At 37.0% G+C, this 26,685-nt stretch overlaps 1 protein-coding gene across 2 annotated transcripts in view; it reads right to left on the reverse strand.

Moving 5' to 3' along the window:
* Positions 1–16,563: 16,563 nt before the first annotated feature.
* SV2C (synaptic vesicle glycoprotein 2C) overlaps positions 16,564–26,685 on the reverse strand; it is a 109,253-nt gene continuing 99,131 nt past the window's right edge. For both annotated transcript variants that reach the window (XM_040541531.1, XM_040541532.1), the window contains exon 13: positions 16,564–17,079. In XM_040541531.1, coding sequence (XP_040397465.1) covers positions 16,896–17,079 — 184 coding nt within the window. In that variant the 3' untranslated portion in view covers positions 16,564–16,895. The remainder of the gene's footprint in view (positions 17,080–26,685) is intronic.

The raw sequence follows: 26,685 nt of genomic DNA on the forward strand, positions 1-26,685 counted from the left end.
AAGAGCAGAAGCGCTGAAAACATTTTTTCAATATCAGCAGCATTGGCTCCTTTCAGTTAAGGAAGTGACTTTAACTTCTCAGCAGAACTGGCACAAAACTGAAGGCAACACTGATCAACAAAACACAATGCCTGGAAGAATACATTCCTCAGATTTTGTTATGGTTTCTAGGGCAAACAAAAGCAGCCAGAAATAGGTCTAAGTGAGCCCTGTTGGTCATCATCCTAAATAAAAATTAATAACGGTTTACATATTTGTAATTGGAATAGAAAAAGCAGTTTCAAAAACAAAAGAAATAGTTCATGGGATGGAATGAAAACAAACGTGGGTAGCTTTGATAGAGCTAAAATTTCAGATAAAGGAACCAGAAGTATATAAATATATAAAAATGTGCACAGTAATTTTTTTTTTTTTTTATTTTATTTTTTTTTTTTGCATAGCACTGACACCTGAATAATGAAATGATGGAGAAATTATTTCAGTGTCAGGAATCTTTCATCTTTCTACCGCTTGAAAAACTCATGTTGTTTGCTCTAAAATGAAAGCTTCCAAAGAGAGATGGTACATAAGCATCTGAACTTATGTTGTTCTGAGGAAAAGAACATTTCTAGACACGGTGCTTTGAGAGATAGACTGTAAGTACAGACCTGAAAATTCAGAAGACATGTACCCTCCAGCCTTTTTGTCAGTAAAACTTCATGATTTCCAAGTTAGTGTCATGAATCCAAGGATTTTTGACTTCAAATAGTGACCCCTTGGTGATGGCTATGCTGTGATTGGGCAGTGATTCTTCCCAGGTCCTGCACTGCGTGCTATAAACTGGCGAACAGCTCATGCACAAGGCTGACTTGAAGCATCTTTCAGATATTGTTAAGTACGTACATGACCTGCTTAGGTGTGGGAACAACTTGCAAAATTTCTTAATGGAGACCTGGAGGAAGAAAAACTGCCCCTGAGACTAGCTTGCTGGCAGGACTTCAGTATAGAATTAGAACTTTAAAAATGTGTTACAGCCATGACTGTGGCAATAGATGCCTGATGCAAATACTGGCATATGTTATTGTGCTCCCGTGACTATCTGTGAGGCCACAGCATTAACACAGTCATGGGACTGGTCTGAGTTAATGTTCCCAAAAGATGACATATTTTAAGAGCCAGCTCAGCTCACAAGGAGCTGCTTAATTATAAATGAGTGGTGTGTCCTGCAGTGAAAGTGAGAAGCAGTTGTGGGATGACAATAATGTGCTGTACCATACCTTGCAGCATTTACCACCAATTACTTCATTTTTGCATCATAGACCTTCCTAAGGTGCCTTTCTAAGGTTATTTTTGTATGCCCATTCTCATCGGGAGAGGGGTCCCTCTGTTTTTCCCATTGAAGTTAGAGTCCTGACAAAGCTTGGTTAAATCCTACCTGCCAAGGTACCTAGGAAACGGGTTTCTCTGCTCGAACAGGATTTTTTTTTAAAAAATATTTGTTCAAAATGTATTGGACAAATGCCCTGGATCCTGCAGAAGTGGCACGAGTTTTGCAAGGCAGAGGTTGAAATCTTTCTGCAAGGACTCTGCCAGAAAAAAGCTTTTTCCATTTGTCTGTTGGAAAAAATATTTATTCATTTAACAGAATACTTTGGAGTGGAGTGACCCTCCTTGTCTAGACATAATGAATAGCCATAAAAATGAATTCAGAACTGTTTGAAAGCAGGGAACATCTGTGCCCGTCTGCAGCTTGCAGATTCAGCAAAAAGCATTCTTTACTGGGTTGGATGTAGCAAAAGTAAAAATCTTGATCATTTCCTCACGTTATCCACAAGTTAGGTTTGTTTGTGGCAGTGTTTTTTGTTGTTGTTGATTTTTTTTTTTTGGGGGGTAGGGGAAGGGGGTTGGTTTTGTAATACAGCATCTGTGTGTCTCTTTGTGGTTGCATGTGCTTAGCAATGTTTCCACTCCACTAAAAGTCTATGCATTATTCACTCATTAATGTATTATTTATTTATTACTCTCCGAGCAGGGCACTAGGGCACTAGGAGCTCTGCATTTACAGGGGACTGACAGCTAAGGCAACCCTACAACTGTTTCCTGTCTGCCAACAGTTGCCCCACAGATAAAGCACGGACTGAACTCCCATGGATTTCCACTAGACTGGTTCGGGTCTTCTTATTTCCACCACTTTTCCACTGGCACAGCTCCAGTCTTTTGAAAAGCTCCTCATTATTCACATTAGTGTAAAAATGAAGAACGTGTCTGAAAGACTGACAAATTCAGGCTCTAGAAAGCAAAGCGAGGAAAGCTAATTCCAGTATCCAAGACCCTTCACAGAAAGGGTCAGCAGCCTCCTCTTATTTAAATCAAAATGGCCTTGGTTTGAATTCCTTTCCTGGAAGCAGCTTTGCTGTTTTTCTAAACCTCAGACAACCGGATCTCAAAACAGTTGCAGCTGTAAAATTAAAATCAGCAACTGAAATTCCATGTAAAAATTAACCTGAAGCCTATGCTTGGGACAGCAAGCCCTGGGATGCTGACACTGGTTTACTGGGGAATGCCAGTGCTGTTTGCAGAGAGGCCCAGAGCCACCCTCAAGCTCGAGACTTGCTGGAGGGAGCCTGGAAACCTGCCTGTGTCAGGCACATTTGGAGAGCATGTCCTGGAGAGCACCCACAGAGAAGTCTGCATTCACGGCAGGATAAAATGCCACCAAGACACTGACAGGGAGGAGGTAGGCACTGGACATTTTCTGTAACTTTTTAAATGTCTCTTCTTGGTGACTGCTCACTGCTGGAAGACTTCCACAGTGCTATCTGCAACGTTTCATCTGGGAGAAAATATATTTCTGGTGAATACAATGCTCCTGGGAATGCTCTGGTTGGAGTTGTCCAGGTGACACTGTGCCATGTTACCCTCTCTCAAAGGAAGGGCTACGTGCTTGTGGGCAGAGGTAAACTAGTCCCTGGCTCAGGGTATTTCACTTGCAAAGTGTGTGTTCACCAGGCACTAAGTTTACCTGCAAATGAATGATCTCAGACTGCAGCTGTGCAATGGTAGCTGAAACTCTACAAGCATAATGTTCACATGATCTTTCCTGATCTTTTTCATTAGTCATCTTTCCTCTTCCACCTGTGGGTCAGATTGGAAATTGCACTGTATCAACGTGGACCTTTATTTTCACTAGCTACTGGCTTCTGCAGTAAAATACTGACACTTGGTTTCTATATGCCCATAAATTCTTCCAGTGTCCTTAACAATTATGTATTTTGTATGTATTGTGGCTTGCAAAACATGGTATAACAGCCCTTCCAAACACAGGTTAAAGTCCATGCTAGCAGTATAATAATGACATACTTGTAACTCGAGAGTATGACAATATCTTACTGTTCCTTTGTCTCATTTCAATGTTTGCTAAAGCTAATGACATCTTTTATTATTATTAGTAGTATTAGTATTATATTTTTTTTTATTTTTTATTTTTTACAGATTCACCAATTTATTCAGATTTAAAAAGCTGTGATTCTACCTAAAGACTGAAAAGGCAAACTCCTCCGGCGCTCTTGAGAGAGAACTGGGCTGCTGAGTGTGCTCAAGGGGCCTGAGCTTGTTTTCAGTAATTTTTTTTTAACTCATTATGAATGAAATGGCAGGCGAACAAAACATAGATAACAGTTCACCAAGGCTCCAGATCTGATGGATGGGAAATAAACCTGGGAAAAAAAGATCCTAACTGCTATGTAATCCTAAATACCAGAAGGATTTCCTTTCACATGATCTAGCTCTACCACCAAGGCTGAAAAACACTGTAGGCAGACTCTGGAGTTTGCAAGGAAGCCCTTGGGAGAGTATGTGCAATCAGCCATTAAAGCCAAATGATGGAACAAATATAAGAGTGCACTAATGGCATCATTTCCAGGATGCTGAAGAAGGTGAATTACTCTTAGTTTTATCTGATTTCTCATTCCTACTTTCTGTAAAGTCCACCAAATGGTCTGACTGCAAAGCTAAGGATGTTTTAATTTAAAGCCAGGAGCTCCCTGAGATTCCCATTGTTATGGGGTTTGCAGTTTGTATGGACTCATTGGAGACAGGCCCTGAAGAACAACATTTTCCTTCTCTGACAACATTTGTGGTTGTCATAGTAGTCTAAAGGCAGTGGAGTGTAGGCAAGCACCTGAAGGGAACATGTGGCCTTAGGTGTTAGTGCTCAGAAAAGTCAAGTGAATATTACATGATTCCAGTCTCAGTTTGGAGCTCCTTGGGTGAGGAGATGAGGGAACTGCAGGAGGAAAAGAACACAAATTCCTCATTGCGACCCTCCAATTCTCTTCTTTCTCCTTTTCAAGTGTGTTTGCTTTGTTCCTTTAGTAAGTGAATTTCTCGTCTCATTTAATGAATTGTCAGTGCCAGAGGATGAATTAGGAAGAAAACAATTAAATATATTATAAAGCAACATATTGCAAAATTCACAATTCAGAGGTATTGTAACCACTTATAAAATCACTACTGTTCTGCAATTATCCCACTCTATTATCATTATTTTACAAGGCCGTTTGACTGTACAGTCCTGTAGGAGAAATTACATTTGATCTGTAGCCTAAGTTATATCTGATCATAAGCCAGACAAAAGCCAGTCAACATTTTACATGGTTACAGCAAACGTTGAAATGTAATTTAAATGTGAAAAACACTTCATTCTTGTAGCTAATGATTCTTCAACATGTATTTTTTCATCATGGGATGGTATGCTTGAGGGATACTTTGACAATTTCCCATTCTGTAGTTAGAAGTGTCAGCCTGGCTTGTCTGATGGAAAACAAAATTGACTGAAGGACTGGTAAGGCTGATACAGGTTTGGCTTCTCCTTTCCAAGGCTGAAAACACTGCCTGGATTGGTTAGCAAAGGAATTCCCAAAAGTAGGTTTTTTGGGTATTACTACTGGTGGTGGCAGCATCAGCTTCTGTCTCCAGGCCTAAATGTAGGAACAGCATACAGCTTTCTGAGAAGAATCCATATGGCCCTTTGTAGAAGGCAGAGTAACCTAATAAACACAAAGGAGAGCTCTCGGTAATACAGTTAATGGTGTCTTTCCAAGCCCTTTTGCGTATGTAACATCAATCTGCTAAAGTAAGACACACTCGTTACTGCAGCATTAATTGGACCAGTTAGGTCCACTTCAAGAGCAAAAAGTAACATGGTGTAAAATTCACCTGTGTGTTTTCTGCAGAAAGAGTGAATTCACTTGAATCCTATGAAAGTTTATGTACAGCAACACCAGAAAACATACAGAATGGTACAACTTCCAGTTCAGCTTTAGACTATTAGGACAGTATATGAAGAACTTTAAGTCAATGATTCTTTTTTCAGTTGTCAAGGCTTAGTGCTGCAAAAAAGCTTCAGATATGACTAATTACTGTCAGGAGTGGTTTGGACTGGATACTGATCTCACATAGGCTTAGTATATCATGTGTATATATTTACAGTTGTTGTGGATTAAATAATAATCATAGTCTAGCTAGCACCCTAGCAGAAAGAGAGGCATATGGATGATGTGCATGATCTCTCTTAACATTTGGTCTCCTGTTGCTGCATACTACAAAATGTCATCTTCTTCTGTTATACTTGCATCCATGTTCTCTATATACTTCTCTCACACAATGCATATACACACACATGCACGCACAAATACAAACACTGCTCTAAATTAACTGTATAGTACTCTGAATTAAACATCACATTTTTCTAGCATAGCTGTGTCAGCCAGGAGTATATTTTTCTCCATTTCATCTGAATATGCTTAAGTCTGCAAGATTCATCGAAGAATTGCACTCCTATAAGCAGAAATGTCCTTTTTGCAGGGTGATGTGCTCTATATGCAATACTGCTCTAAGCTCAGCTGACACAAGGTACCTATTATGAAGGTTTTGGATGAAGTTTCTGAAAGGCATCTATGAAGAATATGTGTAATTCTTCTCAACACTCCCTTGTGGATTGTTCTTTTATTGTCTGCACAAAAGATTTTGATTTCTTCCCAGAATGAGACTAGGAGACCCAAGTACAAAACCTTTTATCTCTGTTAGAAGAAGAGACCAGTATATGGTTATACTTGATAAATTAGGAAAGTTTTTTTCTACACTGTACCACGAATAGAAAAAAATCTGTCAAAGTCATATATCCTTCATTGCTGGGTTTTGCAGACAGTGCTCTACATGAGCCAAAAAAAAAATGCTTAAATTCACATGTAGCTTAATTTTTCCCTATTGGTTACACGGCTGAAGAAGTTCATGTGATTTGTTAAATTAATTGTCTGTTCTGAAATATCCACATTCAGAAATATATTCCTGATCCAACCATGGAGATGGCAGTTTTTTGCTATTTTATAGCTACTACATTTGATCAGTTGAAGCTTTCCTGAGTTTCTTAGTGAGCAAATACAATAAAGAACTACTGTTGTAATGCTGCTTCCATTTTTGTTGTTTTTGTTTTTGCGTGTGTTTTCTGTTTTCTTTTCTTTATCTCTCTCTCTCTCGTTTTTTTTTTTTTTTTTTTTTTTTTTAATTTCCTTTGCTGGGTGCAAAATTCTTGTAGAACCACAGTTTATTGTAGAAGTTCTCATTGGCCTTTTGGATGCACAGATTATTATACTTTGTGGCAGTATGCTTTTCACACAGTTTGGGTGATAAAACATCCTTGAAGTGCAGTTATGTAGTGAAAGACCAGATGTCTATTTTGTGTAATTATATATTAAACATATATTATTATATATTGCATTAAAAATGTAAATCCCAGATGGTTATCTATAGGAGAACTTTGTCTTTTGCAACTAGAGCGAATTCTACTCTTTTTTAATTGTCTTTTACCTTTCTTTAACTTCATTAACTTTCACATTTTCTTTCAATGCATGTTCTACTTCTATTACAGACACTGAGGATGAGATAAGTAGAGAGCTTTCGTAAAAGAGCAAATTGAGTAAAACAAGTGTTTTGAGTATTTTGTGGGTAGTCAGGAATGATGTTCTGGCTATTATCACACCTGATGTGCATTCATTGCAGAGAACAAACAAATCTTTATTTGAATATAGCAGAGCAAAAAATGCCCCTTTATGAATCTGGTGTATACTAAATAACTTTGCATTTGTTATATGGATGATAAATAATTGGCAGATATATTTATAAACACTTCCATGTTTTATAGATTTGTACTGTACACAGTCATCCTACACAGAGCATGCCCTTTCACAAGTATACAGACAGCTTTCCTCAGGGGACTTAATTAAAACACTTGGTCAAACATTTTGGTAGTTGACAATTTGACATGGAGGAGTATACTGGAAAGATAAGTTCATAAGTGTACCAGATGGACTTAAAATGAAAAATTTGGAACTCCAAAAAAAGAGAAATTATCAATGCACCTGCGTGCAAACACATATACAAATATTGATGACTGTAACCTGCATTACAGGAGATCACATACAGCAGGAAAGAAAAGCAAATAATAAGAATTAAATAAAAAACAACAACCAAAAAACAGAGAAGCAAGGACCATTGCCAAGATCTTGCTGCAGATTCTGAAAGTAAACATGTATAAATGGGAATTCAACTTCAAAATATCTCATTACTGTAGAAACAATATGTGCCTGTTTTCTCACATTAAGAAATAGAGAATGTCAGAAATGGTTATGAATTTCTTGACAACATGCACACTAGCACACCTGCACTTTCGTACAGTAAAGACAGTTTGAAAAATTATACTCCCGGTTGGCCTAGACTAGTTGGCAATTTCAGTGGAAGGTTAGCAGGAGAAACTGGGAGCAGAAATTGCTCATGAAAAACTAGGAAATTATACACTTTTTCCTTCTGTTTCTCAGCATTAGGAGATGTTAACAATTTTTAAGAAAATCATTAACCTGACAATGCCAATAAATTACACTGAAGAAAAAGAATTCTACTCTCAGTACCTCTTCCTTGATGCCTGACTTCTGCATGTTGTTATACTTTGAAGGAAACTGCCCACTTCAAAAAAGATCTGCTTAGGTACAGTAAAATGACATATTTTTGAGGCCAAGTAAAAGATCAGTTTAGTTGTCACAATATTATGCAGTTGAGGGTAAAACAGCTATTTTTGGAAAGACTTAATTTTTATTTTTTAATATACCATTCTATAGAAAATAGCTAAAATAAGCTGTCAATTGATTCATTAGGCTTGTAGCATTGGATGCTGTTAAAAATCCTTTTATTGGTTGGGAAATGTTACACTCATAGGGAAAAGCCAGGGTTTTTAAACACAAATAGCTTTATTCATGTTGAAAAAATGAGATAAATGAACACATTTCTCTCACAACATAAATTTTCACATGCCAGTATACACAATCATGTATTTAATACATTCACTTTTTGATGAAAAAAGCTATGAAAGCTAATATCCCCATCTTGCAAGTTACAATATTGATTTAAACATGGATCAGCTTACACACACATCACTAGATTCATGTAACAGTTTGTAATATCATAAAACACAAGGAAGACAATAAACGCAGTCACTAGCAGCTTGGTGCATTTATTTTTCTGTTTATAAATGAGCTGGCTTTGCTGCAGCTCTAATTTTGTACCAGTTCTCATTTTTGTTTCAACTGTCAGTAAAAACTTTGATTATAACTAGTGAAGCACTAATGAATCAGTAGGTGTATTAGAAGGGGTCTGTGGCACAAAGAAACTGGAAAGACCTGTAAGGTTTGGACACAAAAGATGAAGGGAAGCTGGCATTTTTTTGTTTTGCCTTTTTTTTTTTTTTTTTTGTAAGATCTCTCTCCAAATTTTGATTTTCTCTTTTTCTTCATAAACTATTAGTTTTAATTTTAATCACAAATTTCCAAATAGATGTACTATCACCTACTGCTATGTTAAATCTGGACAGCAAATTTCTGCTTGAAACAGTCTACTCATTATGCCTATTAGAAGCCACATGCTGCAGTATCACTCATTAAATACAGGTTTTGCTTTTGGAAAGACCCAGTACTTTATAAAAGTCTTATTAGATGACTATTGCCACCTTTCACACATACCCTTTCCGAAGGTTTGATATAGGCTGGTGTTTAGTTTATTAACTCAGAGAACACACTAAAAAAACAACAAATCAAACCCACCACCACCATCATCACCACCACCAATTGCTTGCTGCATGGTGGTGTTTTTTTTTTTTTGTTGCTTTGTTTTGTTTTATCCTACTATTTGTTTATTTATCTTACTGTAAAGCAGTTAGCTTTCCTATAGAACTATACACTGTTAGCTCCTCTGAAATCAATATGCCTTTTCTTCTAATGATTTCTTAGTTCTGTAGGATGTATGCACATACCTGCCAGAGGAAGCATATGGCGACGAGTGAGCGTCATTAAAACAAGGAAGGAGTAATGTAGTGGATGCCAGAGCTTTTGGAGGAACTCTCTCTACCCTCACCGCTCTGTGTGCGCGTGCGTGTGCATGTGCTGCTGTTTTCACCCCGGATTAACTTGAATTATAACTGGAATTAATTTATAATGCACTAACTACTGTAGTAGAGCCTTGGGGATGTTAATCATTAACTAAAAGACACCCTGACCATGGCTCTGTTTCAGGCTGGTCAAAGATTGCTGATAAGAGCAGCAGTAAACAATTGAATAGCCACATTACTAGAACAACGGCAGCCATGTATGCAGAAACAATGGAAAGCATACGCTACAGGAAGGCACAGACATTTTCTCATACGTTACGCAGAAGCTAACATGTTGAGATCCACTTGGAACTTTTTTAAGGATTTCTATTTGAATGAGACAAAACACATAGCTTTTCAGGATTTAAAATATCTGAGAGTGCTGTTTCTCCTAGTGACTGGGACAAAAAGAGTTCATCTATATCACAGAATCACAGAATGGCCGAGGTTGGAAGGGACCTCTGGGGGTCATTTAGTCCAACCTCCCTGCCAAGCAGGGTGACCAGGATCATGTCCAGGCAAGTTCTGAGTATCTGCATAGAAGGAACTCTACAGCTTCTGTGGGCAACCTGTTCCAGTGCTCTGTCACCCTCACAGCAAAGTGTACTATCTCGCTGTTTTGAAAAGTGTGTCTGCGGGAAGGCTACAGCTAAGTCAAACTTTATTTTTCAGACCATTTCACCTGTTCTTTTCCAATGGTAGAAAGCTAATTGACAGCTAAGATGAATTTTGGCATCTCAAGACTTTTATGCATGAGTAAGTAAAGTGCTTTGCACAAGGAAATGAACAGAATGTTATTTGTGTTCAAAGAATAACACATAATGCAGAAAGTAACACTTAGATCAAGAATGAGATGAGAATATGGTTTATAAATCTTACATCAACCTGTCTTTGTGTGTATATGTGTGTGTGTGTGTGCATGTATATGCACACAAACTTGTGTGTCCATATATGTATTCACCTCTAATGATGTAATACTTCTTGTTTACAGTATTACAGAGCTGCAGGGTAGGACTTAAAGAAAATAGTTTCCCCCCCAAAAAAAATAACCGAACACTACGCCTTGAAATCTTACTATTAATAATTTGATTCCCTTTCATTATTTTCCTCACCCTCTTCTTTTGAAGGATCACCTTTTAAACGTGTAAAGCAGGCCTACAGAAGATGCACAAATGACTTTTGTCACATAGACAGTGGGGGACAGGCATATATTTACAAGGCAGATATTCAGAGGATATAGGACAAGTTTTATAGGTTAGAATACATGCAGTATTATCAGAGATAAATGCTAGGTGACAACTCTAGCTATAGACAACATGAAACTCAGACAACATGTAAGATACTGGACTCTTATGCTTGCAATGAGTTATGAGTGCTGTCCATTAGCAGCAGGTAGCTTCAACTTACTTGGACAGGACTGTTGGTAAAAACTGAGTGGCAGGTGGTAGATGTCCAGAATTGGACAGTAAGACAGTGAGCAAAAACATGGACTGTGGCAAGAGTGATGAAACCCAGACTGCCAGCAATTTTTCTCTCTCACTTGCAGACTGATGTGTCTAGCTATAGCTCAGATGAAGGTGTTGAGATCCAGCATAGGAGTGAGATCTCTACAGATCCTCTTAGTAATGTGGCATTAAAATGTATATTCATGAATATTCTCGGTGGAAGGGACAATATTATTTTGTGTAAGGCAAATACCTTCATTGGTAAGTGGCCAGTTTCTTTTTTTTTTTTTTTTTTTTTTTTTTTGGACTGTGTATAGGTAAAGAGCAAACAATATGGTTTAGATCTTTGTCAGGCAAAGAGGGTCATTAACACTGCAAACCCAGACAGCAATTACACCTGTATTTTTTCCCATTCTGGGAAGTACTTTCGTTCTAGTCATGTTTCTTGTGTGTGTTGTGCGAGTAGACTGCCAATAATTACTGTTTTCTTCATTTTTATTTGGAGAGGATGTATTCCATGGCCTAGGAAGCATGGCTATCTATGACAGGCCAACATCTTTGGAGATGATTCAACCTAACAACATATAAGAAAAAAATATTGTTCAGGTCCAGTTTGTCCTTTTCTTGTTTCTGACATGCTAAGTTGCTGCATCAAAGAAAGGTCCTGAATACACATGAAGTTCAAAGAAAGGCCCTGAATGTGCACAACGGTCTATGTGATAATCTTACAGCTTTAGAGTATGATTAAATATTGAAGCATCTTTCCTTTGCATGAAGAAATAGGGTATTCACCGTGGCAACAAAGAAGGCAGGTAATAATTGATAAAAAAAAAAAAATGTATCACTTAGTTCATGTGAGTAAGATATAAGAATACTAGAATAAGAGTAGAAGAAAGCAAGTGGGGCTGATTTCATCATATGGTCTGACTCAATGAAGGTAAGTGAAGGTAAAGGAGATCTGTGGGTAGCATTATAAATTGGCGTTTTCTGTTTAATTCAGGTCCTGAGCTAAGTTCCAGATTCACTAATATGTCTTTGCTAATTCCACATCACTGCTTGACCTGTGTCTTGCCAAACTACATACAGAAGTCTGTCTTTTCATAATCTGTTTCCAAAACTAATAGCATTGGAAAGTACTAATTCAGGCAAATACTTAATGTTTTATAGTGAATTTAATGAACAAGAGTGCAGGGAATGCAGAGGAAAAACAGTCTTTCAGACTTACTTTCTTCTGGAATATGGTTGCTGAACATGTGTTTTCTTTCAAGACTCTGGAGGAAGTGGAGCATTTCTGTTTTCACTTGTTGTATCTTTAACCCCTGAGTGCAAGGATTCATTTTTAACCTTCTGATTGAAATTTCAATTGCATTTCCAGGTTACTAAACTGGAAACATGGCTTGTAGCTATATTAGCATGATATCTTTTTTAGGTAAAGAGGTGTGACTGGATGTAAACATCGCTTCCTGACTTATGAAGGTCGTTTTGAAACTCACAGTAAGGAAGAGAGTGTAAATCCAGCACACAGAGACTGTTTGTTTGGGGGGCTGAGGACTATACTATATTGCTAAGAATTGGAATTTGCAGTAATGTTCCAAGAATAGGCCCAGGGAGTTATGTGAAGTTAAGGCTATGTTGTAGAAAAAGAAAAGGGCAGAGAATAATATTTCCTTCAAATGGAGCTCAGCTAAGTTCACAAACAAGAAGATGCCTCCATATTTCCACTTACTGAACTGAAACAGCTGAAGGAGCCAAACAAGGACCATTCTGAGAGGAGATTCCTCCTATTAATTCAGCCTTCTGGATATGTAGGGAAATGTGTAGTCTCCATTAAAAAAAAAAAAAAAAAAGTATAATTGTCTGAAGGAGTTTGTTTTCCACCTTTGTTTAAAAAGACATAACCAAATCCTAATGGTGTGTGTCAAATCTTATTGCTGAATGTTACTATGAAGCTAGAAGCGAGAGCATGAGCAGTGAATTTTAACTCTTTGTAGTTGGCCTTTGGGTAAGAAATGCAATTTAAAATAAAAGGAATGGAATGGCATGAGAAGAAAGGTAGCAAAGGTTGACTTGGCAGTCATGGCTGCCCCACTTGTCTGAGAGGATTACTACAGGATCCATCAGGAAGTCTAACGCTTTTTCATCTGTGGCTAGTGTTGTGGTATATGCCTTCAGAAGGGCACCAGCTAAAATCAAACACAAAGGAAGAAGGCTTCCCCATATATCATCCATTAGCAATTCCTTTGAGCACTCCAGAAACCATGAAACTCCTGGTTCCCTTTTTAGGAGTCTGTACTCAGCAATCAATGCAATGCATACCAAATGTTGTAGTGCATGCTTCTAACTGACAAGGTACTAACATGACTATAGACAACCTTGTTAAAGGGTGCAAACACAACGAATAACATGCTTTCAAGAAAAAAAAAAAAAAGAGTCTGGTAAGTGAAGATTTTCTATCAAACAACCTGTCACAAGTAAAACTAATAAAAATAAAATTTGGCAGAAATCAAAACGTGGTCTGTTTTGCTGTCAGTTTTCATGTTTTAAAACAGCTGAATAGTAAGTACCATTATAAATGCTATCCAGTTTCTTTGTCATTAGGGTATATTGTACTTTTTGTCATTGCTGTCACTGGCATGAGTATTTCAGATTTACAGGAGAAGGGCATTGGACCCTGTGTCCGACTTCAATTTAGACTGAAATAATTTTCCCGTTAGAGGTCAGTCAGTCGATTATGTGTGGTTGTTAGCTCTGATACACAAACACTATCAAGTTCAGTTCTCTGTATGTATATAACACAGTTATGTTGCCATATAAGGCAGTATATAGTATTCTCTTTTGAAGGTATGTGCAAATGACCTCGTAATTATAGGTGTATCAGGGATATATATAGGCCACTAAGTGACTTTTTGTGTGAGATATAAATGAACAGAGATAGAAAGGAAGTAAAATTCCTACTGTCCGATGTATATTACCTGAGGTCACTGCAGAAGCTGCAAAAAAGATGCATTCCCTTAAGACCAGACAGCTCACTTCTGCTTATAACCTACATAACATTTGCATCCAGATCTCCAGGGATCACATTTTTCTGTTTCAGACTGTGGAGTACGAGTATCTTACCAAGTATTTATACCTTGAAATTGCATTCACTCCTTTTGTCCTTATGGGATAAATCTTTATTGCATTCAAGCCCAAACCACTTGATTGTTCAAACAGCTTTCATGCTGGCTCACACATCAGTTCAAATGTGTTGAGCCAACTGGCTAACGAACTATTGAGATTCTAGTTTTAGTTTTAATATGGTGGAAATATTTGTGGATTTTTTTCTTTTTGTTCTCTTCTGTTTACTTTTTCTCCTCTTTCCTAACCAGTATTCTCTTTAATCCATTTTCCTACCTTAGAACATTCACTGTAATCCTGGACCCTGCAAGGTCCACATTGCTGGGCACTTTGTCTTTACTAATCTCCACTGTTGCTATATTCCAAGTACAATGCAGCTTTTCAGGCTGCTCACTTCACTATATCCAGACTTAATCATATACTTACGATGTGGCCAGGACTTAGGATAAGAACCAGCATTGCAAACAGCATAATTTTACAAGTAATGAGATTTTAGCACATTAACCTTGAACCAGAACCCTCAAGAGTTGAGTCTTATTGTTCTGTGGACCATTTCCTCCACACTGATCAGGTAGCACAATGCATTGGATCTGGATGTTCTTCAATATTATATACAGAGTTGGACAGACTATACTACTTGAAGTGGACAGTGCACACAGCAAGACAATGCAATATTACCATTGCTGTTGATGTTCACTCAGGACATGTACAGAGGCTTCAGATTTCAAAATAAGATGTAAAGTAAACACAAGGAGGTGGACATGTGCAACTAATGAATGGCGCAGAGAAGTGGGGCCAAAGTCAAATATGATTCTTACCAGGGAAAACAGCCTTGAAATAATAAGACGCTGACTAGTAGACAAAAGCCACAGGTGCAAAACTAAGGCCCGTGTTTTATTCTTAACCTGGAAACTGGTGAAAAATAATTCTTCCTCCCCCTTTTTAAACATCATTTAGAAATTTAAAATACATCTTTTAAATCATGTTTGGATATACAATATTTTATGTCAGACATTTTGACTGTCTGTGTTTTAAAATAAACATACTTCCTAAACTTTGTGGTTTTTTTCTTTTTTGCTATACCATATTTTATTTATCAACATCAAAAAATGCCTAGTAATTTTCAATATTCATGTTTTTTTAATTAAGCCTGTTTTCTCATTTGTTAATACCAGAAACCACACCCTGGGCTAATTTTTTGTGCTACAATGTATAGCACAGGCATTTGTTTAAAATCAAAAAATGTAACTTCCAAATTTAGTAAATAAATAGTGAACCTTAAATGTAATAAATTGTCTTGTATAGAGTGTCTTTCACTGACTCTCTCAATACAACTAAAATGACAACTGACAAAATGCAGAGATAGATATTACTACCCAAAATTAAGTAGTTCTTATATATGAGAAAAAAAAAAAAAAGTGAAAAAATCTATCTGACTGTATACATTGACCTTATCTGAAAGCCTAATTTCTTTGGTAATGATTCAGCCACTTAATAAAAGTTCTCAGACATAATTAAGAAAAGTACTCACAAATTTTCCCTTAGATTTTATACCATTTTTTTTCTTTAAAACTTGAAACCTTAGATAGTTCATCAGCTGATACAAACTGTCTTAGCTTCACTGAACGCAAAGCCAGTTTCTGTCATCAGCAGATCTGTTCCTTTTGTCTGATAATTTTACAGATGTATCTACATTTAACTTTTAATGCTAACACTTTAAAGAGATCTGATAACATTTTTACAGGGCAGTAGGTCAGGTGGGGATGTCTTTATTGCAATCCATAACAATTCATATCATATGGCTTAGAAGGAACATATTCACTACCATTTACTCTCCATCCTTACACTTGGTCTCATAAAGATATGACCACTGCCTACAGCCTTGGCATGGTTTCTTAATGGCTTTTCCAAGAGCTGTTTGAAAGTGTTAAATGGTGCGATATCTCTATGATATTAAAAATCAGCTGAGTAAATAGTTGTATGAAGGAATGCATAAACTATGAAAATAATTCAGGTTTTTATTATTGCTTTTCTTTGTTTTAATATTGTTTAAAAAATTGTTTTGAGAGATTTTAATTACGCTATACTCTATGTTGAAGTTATGACCTGACTAAATTCAATAGGTGGCATTCTGTGACAGAGAAATATGTATTAGAATTGTAAATATCAAACAAAAGTGTACCAAACAAGCTTTTCTGACAGCATTTTACTTTTCATAGAGTTCACTGGCTTGATTCTTCCCTTATTCACACTTACAATAACATAAATACTGGTTTGTATTGATTCACACCTGGAACAAGACACATTCACTGTTTTAAAATGGCAAAGATATTCCAGATGCCACAAATGAGCAGAATTTTTTTTTTTTTTTTGAGGACCAGCAACAAAGAGTACTGATACAGTCTATACAGTTTCCTGATTAATGCTGCATGCATTGATAAATAGAAGAATAATATTTCTTGCACCAATACTGCTAAGGAATTGACTTGCACGTCTGCACTGTTACAAAAGCTCATAATGCCATGACCAAATTGAGCATATATATATATATTTTTAAATAACATGACCACTTGCATTTTAAATATCTAATTATCAGTATGTTTTTTGTCTTCCTGGACATGTCACTGGAAGTGTTTTAAGAGGTAGCTTTGCAGTCTGAAGTTAAGTGAAGTGGTTTTAAATAGCAAAGTATGCAAGCAAATGAAAGTGAAATCTAAAACTTTCATACAGTAGTTTCTAAATCTCTGCCACTCTTTTTCCGTGTTTGATTTCTGCCATCAGAGCACTCTGATAAGCATTGAGAATCTGAAGCCTTTGCACCATCAAACAGTAGAGCTCACATTTTACAAAGAAAGAAATAAACAGTAAATGGCTTTTTCCAATTACATCAACACCTGTGTTCTTGTGTCAGGAAGCCGAAGTCCTACCAGACCTCCACATACTAGAACAGTAGAAGCAAGGAGAATAGGGATTGCTTTGGTGATGCCAACAAGGGAACCAAATATTAAGTTTCCAAGTACAGCTGCTGCTTTGCATAGTGCATTCAAAAAGCCAAAGCCTGTTGCCCTAGAAAAAAAAACAGAACAAGGTTAAAATGAAAGTAAGAGTAAAAACCTTTGAAACAAATCCTCAGTGGGAATAAATCAGTATAACCCTCTATCTTAAAGAGAATTTATTACAAGGATTCTGTACCTGATCTGTACCTGATTCTGTACCTGATTCTGTACCTAATGTGAAATCAAAGCTCTACTGCGACAGCATTTTATTGAGACAAATTCATTCTGCTCCCTTGGGGACAAAAATGTGAAATGAATAAGTGAACAGGCAAGTTTGTACTTTCACACAACAACAAAGGACCTGCAAACGGAAATTCAGTAACATTTAAAATGGTGGATCACTAGAGGGGAGGTGAGAAGTCTTTCAAGAGCTACATAGTGATTTCAGAAGGAGGTCACCAAAATAAAAGGATGAGCATCATTGGGTACTGAATAAAAATTGTTTTCGTACAGATGGTATGCATGTTCAATACTTTCTCAAAAGGCTTATAAGAGTTTTAATAATGACAAATGGCTGTCTGTTAGGGGCAAAAAGAATGAGGCTTTAAAAAAAAAAAAACAACCCTGCTTGGTGCAGGAGAGATATCTAAGAAACTTCAGACAAAAGGGATTGCCAACAGAAAACATAATACGGGCAACTCAGAGGGGCTTATGCTTTGTAGAGGTATTATTTTAGAGGTATAATTTTTGGTAGCCAGCACACAGATGTACTATGCATACTGCTACCCTTTTTATTAAATGAGTTTTGACATGACAGTATGATTCATAGTTGCATGAAAAATAATTGTCCTAACAAAAGTGTCTTAACAAAATCATCTGTAAAATGGCAGAGTCTTTAACATTTCCCAAATCTCTAGGAAGTGAAAGGGAGAATAACTGTTTCAAGCTCACACTGTGCTCACTGGGACAAAATAAGAGTCACAATGATAGAAACTTTTTTCAGAAAAAAAGAATTTAATTATTAATTATTGCCATTAGAAGGAAAAAGTCCCCCGGTCCAAACAGAAAGAATTGACAGAAAAACTAATGGACTGAGTGACTAAGAGGTTACTTAGTTATTGTACTGAAATTCTATGTAAAGGAACGGAAGGTCCTATACTCATATACAGTCAGTACTCCTCAGAAGTAACTATGACGAACTTCTGCTACTGTAGCTCATAGAATTATAGAATGGTTTGGGTTCAAAGGGACCTTAAAGATCACCTAGTTCCAACTTCCCTGTCACTTGGAGGGATGCCACCCAGGTGATCAGGTAGCCCCGTGCCTCGTCCAACCTGGTTTTGAACATTTCCAGGGATGGGGCATCCACAGCTTCTCTGGGCAACCTCTCCCAGTGCCTCACCACCCTCTGACTGAAGAATTTCTTCCTAACCTCTAATCTAAATCTCCATTCCCTTAGTTTAAAGCCATTCCACCTTGTCCTGTCATTGTCTGACTGAGCAAAAAGTTGCTCTCCATCTTTTTTATAAGCCCTATTTAAGTATACAAAGCTGCAATTAGGTCACCCTGGAGCCTTCTTTTCAGGTCCCAGCCCTCTCAGCCTTTCTTCATAGGAGAGGTGCTCCAGCCCTCTGATCAACTTCATAGCCCTCCTCAGGACCCGTTCTAATAGGCCCACATCCTCCTTGTGCTGGGGGCGCCTGAATACACCACTCCAAGTGGGGCCTCACAAAGACAGAACAGAGGGGGACAATCCCCCCCATTGACCTGCTGACCACTCCTCTTTCGATCCAGCCTAGGATCCTTAAAAACATCCCAGAGAATCAACCTGAAGTAAGCAGACTTGATTCCAAATGACAGCAAGGTTACAACTGAGAGGTTTCTCAAGGTTTTTCACAGAAATATTTTTATTTTGAAAAAGAAAACCTAACAAGGGAGAAGACTTCCTCTACCTCAGGCAAACAATGTATGTAGCCACAGCCCACAGTGTCACTAGTTTATGTTTTCTTCTGCAAATCCAGTCACTGCATCTTAAAAGAATTGATCAGTCAGTCCCTTTGGTGTCCTACCTCTAAGTCATATCTCATTGGAAAGGTACAATATCCTGTGTAGAATAGCTCACCAGGATATTGGGGTTAGTAGCACTAGCCATGTCCTGAATTTATGTGATATGCTGTACTTCAGAATTGTACCGGTCCTGTTATATTTGAGGATGCTGCACCAAAAGAATAATGAAGGTGGATCTGTATCCTGCTGGTATATTTCCATATATTTCTGGCTCTAGTTTGTTCTTAGAAGCTGAAGTCTAGTTAATCAACAGGGTCAACTTCAGAATCATTTGAAGTAATGGTATAAGCTAATGTTTATTTTTTGAGTAAACATAATTCCTCTTTGTGCAATATGTTGTACCCATGCAGATACTGCATGTAAAGAAACATCAATAATATCTAGGGAAGGAGAGGCAGGTCATTTGGATAGCAGAGCAGAAAATACCCAGGAAATGAGCTGGGAAAAAAAATAGCAAAAGGGTCTCTAATATGCCTCTTGAATGGTCAAATGGCTGTTTTTCTCTGTTTGATTAAACCTGCATTACTTACATAATACTCAGGGCCTAAAAAGCTAAACTTGCACATGGAGGTGAGTGTCTTCAAAATGACATGCTCTGCTGCCTGATGGTGCAGACCACTGAGGTCTGTCTGAGTGCACTGCTGAGAGCACCAGAGGAGGAACCTTTGGAAGAGTTGCTTGAGAGCCTTCCTGTCAGGGAAACATTTGCAGCAATTCCTTGAAAATGTTTCCTCAGAAGAGGACTGATTAACTTTTAGGAAGACTTTTGGAGAAATCCAACCAAAGGAGGACTGGGAGATGTACTGAAGGATGTAGGAAAGAGCCACCCTACTGGAGTAATTTTTCAAAGTCTGTGGTCAAGTGTCTACCACAGACAGATTTGTACTACCAGGCAGACTAACCTGAGCATCAGAAGCATACCTGTAAAAAACTGACCAGAATGTGAAAAAGGTCCTGACAGGGAAGGAGCTCCAGAATGATGCATCTTCTTGGGTGAGAAAGAATGGAGGTAGGAAGGAGGAACAGGTAAAAGAAAGACTATGGTAAAAAAGCTTTACCACAAACAGGTAGGAAATGGTTAAAGACATCACAGTCAGATTAGAAAACAGAGTTTATCTGATAGGATAAATAACAGACTGTAGCTAATTTGCAAAAGTCAGGGGAAGAAAGAAAGGAAAAGACAGAACTGTTCCAGTTTCAGCTTTGTTTATACACAGAAAGTATTTCTAAAGTTATAGTGGTGACTGGTTGTAATCAGTGTCTGCAGACAAAAACACAGTTTCTTTGGCTGCCAATATTGGTGTAAAACCAAACTCGTTCCCAAATAACAGTAACAGGAAAATAACGGTGTTCACATAGAGAAAACAGACAATTAGTCATCAAAATCCTCAGTATATTCAGAGAGATACCAGAATTCCCTAAAGAGAACACAGATTTAGCTAATACGAGTTTGGTAAAATATAGGCAGGAAGTCTTTGGAAAGGCAATACTACTAAACATACAGGGATGCTTTATTTACACTCCTTGGTGTTTTATGCTACATTAGAAAGGTTAGTTCTTTCACAGACAATATTTGCTTATATCAACTAGTTATAACAAGGGTCTGAATATAATTTTCTGAGTAATTTGGACCATTAATTTTCATGTGTTGGGCTCTACAGGTAGCCTATTCAGGGTTGCCATTACAATCAATATAATTATCAGTTATACATCCAAGATTCCCATATTAGGAATTAGCCTAATTTTGTAGTATAATGTCTGTTATATCTGAGCAAAATTAAAGTAGTTTGTTGGCACTGAAAATCCAGTTCTGCTTTCTGAAGTGGATTTATTCAAATTTTCCAATTGTAACGGGTATTAATTAGTCCAATCTCATTAACATTATCAAATTATAAAAAAGGAAGAGTAAGATAAAGTAAGCCCATTTTTATGCCCTTGGCTGTTCTGATGATACAAACTGAAAAAGCCAGCAGAAGTTCAGTCTTTTGATCTATAAGTAGTTTTCAGGCATGTCCTTTTGCCTAAAATATGCACATCATTTTGCCTGGTCATTTACCACGGCGAGAACAGGAAGATTTTTAGAAACTTAAGTAAAATGTTTACTTACACAGTCATTAAGACCCGTACCTGAAAAGCATTATCACTCTCCAGCCTTCTGCCTTTATATCTTTCAATTTTAGCACTGTGTTTGAATGTGATTTCTTGTGCAATAATACTAAGAATGAAATAATTGACAAAAGTTTTGAGCTATGGGGATGGCAAATTCATGGTAGTAGGTTTATAAAAGCCCTCGTAATTCATTCTACTGAATCCAGGAGAGTAAAAATAGCCGTGCAATGTATACGTTGCGATACACAAACATGAGAGTAGAGTCTTCTCTTACAGCACTAATACAACCTTTGCTACAGATTTTTGGGAAAGTGCTAGTGTACAGGAAGTCTGCAAATGATCAGGGATTTATAATGTGCCATCTCAGGATCACAAATGAGTTAAGTGAAAAAAACACAGAAGTGCAAGGCCATTACTAAATACACTGATTTACACTAAGTTTGGCAGTTACTGGGCAAAACACTGGCATAAGAATATCTTTCTGACTGTCAACAATCTTCATAATTGGCAAGAAAGTCAGTAGAAAGAACCCCTTGTTCCTTTAGAGAATGTCAATAAACCCTCTGGGCAAATCAGTAAGACAGTCCTGGTGAATCACTGTGGGCTTACCTTAAAGACAAAACAAAAAAAAAAATAGAAAAAGTTATAGAATTTAGTATTAATAGGAAAAAATGTTGAAGTCCTATAAAAGTGTCAGGTCTCATAGAAAGCTGAGTGTTAAAGAAAAAGAATTTTCCCAGTATTTTACTACTGGTGCTGGGAAACCTGTGACAAAGAAAAACACTGAGCTTCCTTTCACCCAAGTCTCACATAACAAATGGCAAGAATCCAAATGGTTAAAAATAAAGGGATTATCCAAGCCTTTAGATTAAATGTGCTTGTTTCCTAGTTGCCAAATATGCTCCTTCTTAGACCAGGTGCTTGTATTCTTAAATAAAATAGTTTGGGTCCACTTTTCTATAGCTTATGGAGCACCTCATAACTTCATTTTCATGCAGCAGAGTTCTACTGAATGTGTAACACAGCCATTTGATATCCCTCTTGCTAGAGCTAGTGCTAAACTGGCAGCACTTTACAAAAGACTCTGAGTAAGATTTTTGTAGGGTTTGATAACTTGCAAATCCTATGAAAACAGTAAGTTTCTGAATGTGCTATGGATAATTTTCTAATCTCCTGACATTTTCAAAAATAAGTACACGGGTCATAGTCTTGCCAATTACACCATTTAGTGTGCAAGTAAAATCAGAGAATGTGCCTTCCTGCCTTAGACTTGCTTAAGAAACTGCATAGGTGCGGCATTTCATGCCTTTAAAACACCAGCATGCAATTTCAGCAAAGTGCAGTTGAACTGCATCCACAGGATGGCAGTAGAAAATAGCTGCCAGGAAGTCTACTATAAGTTGATGACTGCTGTTATGACTCTAACGACTAGAATACTTCTCTTCTGACAGCCACAACAATAAAAAGTTGGACTTAAGATAACCTGTGAATAGGGTTTATTACTCTGGGGACTCAAGAAGAGAATGAGAAGATAAATATAATAAACTGAAGATAGGTGACTTAATTCTTAATTATGACCAAAGCTTTATGAACTTCTTTCAGAGGTATTAAAAAAGGCAAAACAGGATGAAATCATTTTATAGCACACCTTGAATTCTAAATATTTCTGGCCATGATTCAAACCCTGATGCCTGGCAGCCTTAGCAAAACTGAAGAATTGTTGGTTATCTCATGTAATCTGACCTTGATTTACTCTGTGGGCGATACAAGGATTCCACTTTCTGTTTATTTGTCTTATTTGTTGTAACCATTCCTTGAGAAGAGTCTTGGCTTGTAAAGTTGGTTCTTCCCAAGTTAGCTCACAAGAAGCTTACTTACATAAATGTAAAAATTCCATTTAAATGTCATAAAAATCTCCTACGAGTTACTTTTTCAGAGAATTTTAACTCTCTTCTATTCATATTTGTATTACAGGCATAGCTAGAAAATTATGCAATGTTATTTCAAGTCCCTTTGGCACAAAAATTACAACACAATCTGTAATTACATCATCATACAATATATTTTTTTTCCACATTACTCTGCCAATGCACAGAACAAAGACAGCTTGAGGGATAAAGCATGATGCAGTGAAGGAAACTTGGTTTCCCTCATGTTGCAGATTTTGGAAGGTACACAAATGGGATTGGGACTGCAAGATGAAAAAGCAGAATCTCATGATTAAGGTAGTTGAATGCTGTCAGGAGAACAGATACAAACCCCATTCCCATCACAGAATTTCTATATGATGCTAGCAAGTCATTTAAGCTAACTGAATAGTCATTAAGTATGTAATTCACATTTTATGTCTGCTCAGCTTAGCACCTTCAGGTTTGTGTCGTTGAAGTGCTGAGCAGTGGAAGTTATATTTTGAGTCCATTCCCTCTTCTGAAATTCTCAGTGATTGGGATTCCAGGTCCCACATGAGACAAATCAAGCACCTAACATCATTTTTGACAACATTATCATTTTCCTCAGTGCCTTAATTCCTGCATCACCTCCCTCCAAAGAACAGCTCTGGAAATACAGAAAGTTTATGAGAGTAGAAAATCACTCTACAAACACTCAGAAATGTTCACAAGATTATTAATAATTCTCCTTTAGAGAAGAGCTTTCAAATATATGAAATAATTTGGTTTGGCTCTCAAGAGGGCCACAGCTGACCAAAGACTTCTGAGAACCTGCTGACTGTTGAGCATTCCAGAATCACACAGGCCATTAAGAAGATAGACAAAAGACGAGATAAAAGATAAGGACAAAAGATGAGATAATACTAGTATTCTTTTTTGTATTATGGAACTGGATTAAATTACTGGTTTATTAGATATGAGCTTACTTATAACTGCTCATCACCAGTGTCCTTTAACATCTGTGTATTGAAAAGTAAATAATAAATTAAATACTGTTTTACCATGATTATTCATTACTAAATGTTTTATCTGAAAGACTGAAACATACCTATAACTAGGATTTGTAATGTATTTTCTACTTTCTAATGCCACTTCCTCTCCCTGAAAACCACGTGACATGTATACAGTCTCCAACATGTCTTATTTTAGCAGTTCCACAAATTAGCTCAGGTTTTATAAAGAACATTCAGGGAAAAACAAACAAACAAACAAACAAAAAAAAGAAAGAAAGAAAAAAACACCTGCAATGGCATAAAATATAGAATCCTACAATCAACCAGGTTGGAAAAGACAATGTGACTCAGCAAGACCCATCACTAAACTGTCTCTTAGTACCATGTCTACATGTCTCTTAAACACTTCCAGGGATGGGGACTCCATGACTTCCCTGGGAAATCTTTTTCAATAAATTATTCCTAATGTCCAATCTAAACCTCTCCTGATGCAATGTGAGGTGATTTCCTTGCACCCTATCACTTGTCACCCAAGAAAAAGAGATGAACGTTCTCCTTGCTGCAACAACACCCTCCTCACTGCAACTTCCTTTCAGGTAGTTTTAGAAAGAGCTGCGGTCTCCCATCAGTTTCCTTTTCTCTAGACAAAACAATTCAAATTCCCTGAGATACTCCTTGTAAGTCTTGTTTTCTAGTCCCTTTATCAGCTTTCTACTTATCAAGAATTTAGGAAAAATTACAGAATTACCTCAAATACAGGCATTATGTTGTTAAATAAATTTATAAAATTTATAAATAATGAGGTGATTTTGAATGCATTTGAAGCCCAAATCTGTTAAGGTTTTGAAGCAACCTTACCTCTGCTTTTTGGGCAGCTAATGAAGAGGAAACCAGAATGTGTCCTGCGTATCACATACACCATACGTTTCCAAGTTTCTGACTACACCCCTACCTGACAGAAAGCCAGTCCAATTTTCCAAAAATAACCTGGGGTACGACTTATGAAACACTTTCTGTATTACCCTGCAAGATACTGGCAAAGCCCCAGCAGTTTAGCTATTGGCTAGTTTCCAAGGGGAGTTTTGTGGGAGGAAAAGGAGGGGCAGCCCAGCCTGATCTCCTGTGCTTATTAGTATGAACTGGCCTCCTTACACACACATTACTTTCAGCCCAGACTCCAGCTTCTATTTGCTGCTGGTTTGTGGTCATTTCACTAGTTGTGAGTAAGCAAAAATTATTTATTGGAATAATAAAAGAATGATGCACCTTTGCCTTAACCTTAAAAATTATGGGTAGGAACAAGCTTCCAGAATTGTAATCCCAAAAGGCAAAAAGTGGCTATGATGGAACCAGAACTTTTGGAAAACTCATTTTCAGTATATGCCAGCAACATTTGTCCTGAACCAGGATGACTTGAACAATCAGCCTGTTTACATAGATAATATAAAATGACAAGTTCTCTATCTGAGTTGTTGCAAAAATACCCCAAAAATTCAACTGCAAGTACATTTTTGTATTTTGGTTCCATACAGTTATTATTGCATGCATAAACATTTTTTTTTTAAAAGAAAAACAGACAAATTTTCTACAATCTCATAGTTAGCAGAAACTACTAAAAAATTTATTAGCTGCAAATATGGATACCCTAAAACAGATATCAGTAGCATACTTTTAATCATTCCTAGTAATGATTTTTTTTTCATTAACACTGATGGGTTTTCCAATTATTTTTTTCATCATTAAAAAAAAAAAAAAGTTTGTGCCTACTACATTCAGGAATGCCAATAAAATAACTATTTGTGAAGGACATTTATTAGAATTATATCATAGCATTTGATTGACGGAATCTTTCTTGCCAGAATATTTCTGATGTGTAATAAAAGCTGTAGTGCTTAAACCTTAGTGCTTTGGATTCATGAGTAGCTTAGTATGGTTATTTTGATATAACCACAACAGATTACTCTGTAAATAAGCACTTATTTAAAAAAAATAAAAATGAAAAGGAAGCATATTCAACCAGTCTACTGTCTTTCTCTCTTAATGGACAGTACCAAATTTAGTTGAATCTGTGTCCAAAAACTAAGACTTTACAGCAAGTCATCAGGCATTTATAAACTTCTGGACCTTTTTTTTTTTTTTTTTTTTCACTGTATTTGAAAATTCCACGGGGTAGCATAAGAATTTGCACTGTGATAGAGAAGAGACACTCCATACCTTAGCAGAGAACTGGGCAGTTTCACTTTTTTTTTTTTTTTTTTTTTTAAAAAAAAAAGAAAGAAAGAAAGAAAAAAAAGAAAAAAAGGAAAAAAAAAAAGATCCAAGCCTATTCAATAGGTTGTGGCTTTTATGATTTTACCGCTGACATACTACTGTTGAACTACACTTCTTCCTTCCGTCAATTCAATGGCATAAAGTCATCATTAGAGAGTATCTCAACATTAGAGGAAAAATGTCTTTTAGCAGCAGTGCTTGCAGGACATCAAAACTGTCTAGAGCATCTTTGCAGGAAGGGTCAGGAGCAATGCCTGAGACACTTATGTATCTACTTAATGTAGATACTAGTCTATGTATGATACTAGTCTGTATGTACAGACTCCT

This window comes from Cygnus olor, chromosome Z, assembly GCF_009769625.2.
Source record: "Cygnus olor isolate bCygOlo1 chromosome Z, bCygOlo1.pri.v2, whole genome shotgun sequence".
Classification (NCBI taxonomy): domain Eukaryota; kingdom Metazoa; phylum Chordata; class Aves; order Anseriformes; family Anatidae; genus Cygnus; species Cygnus olor.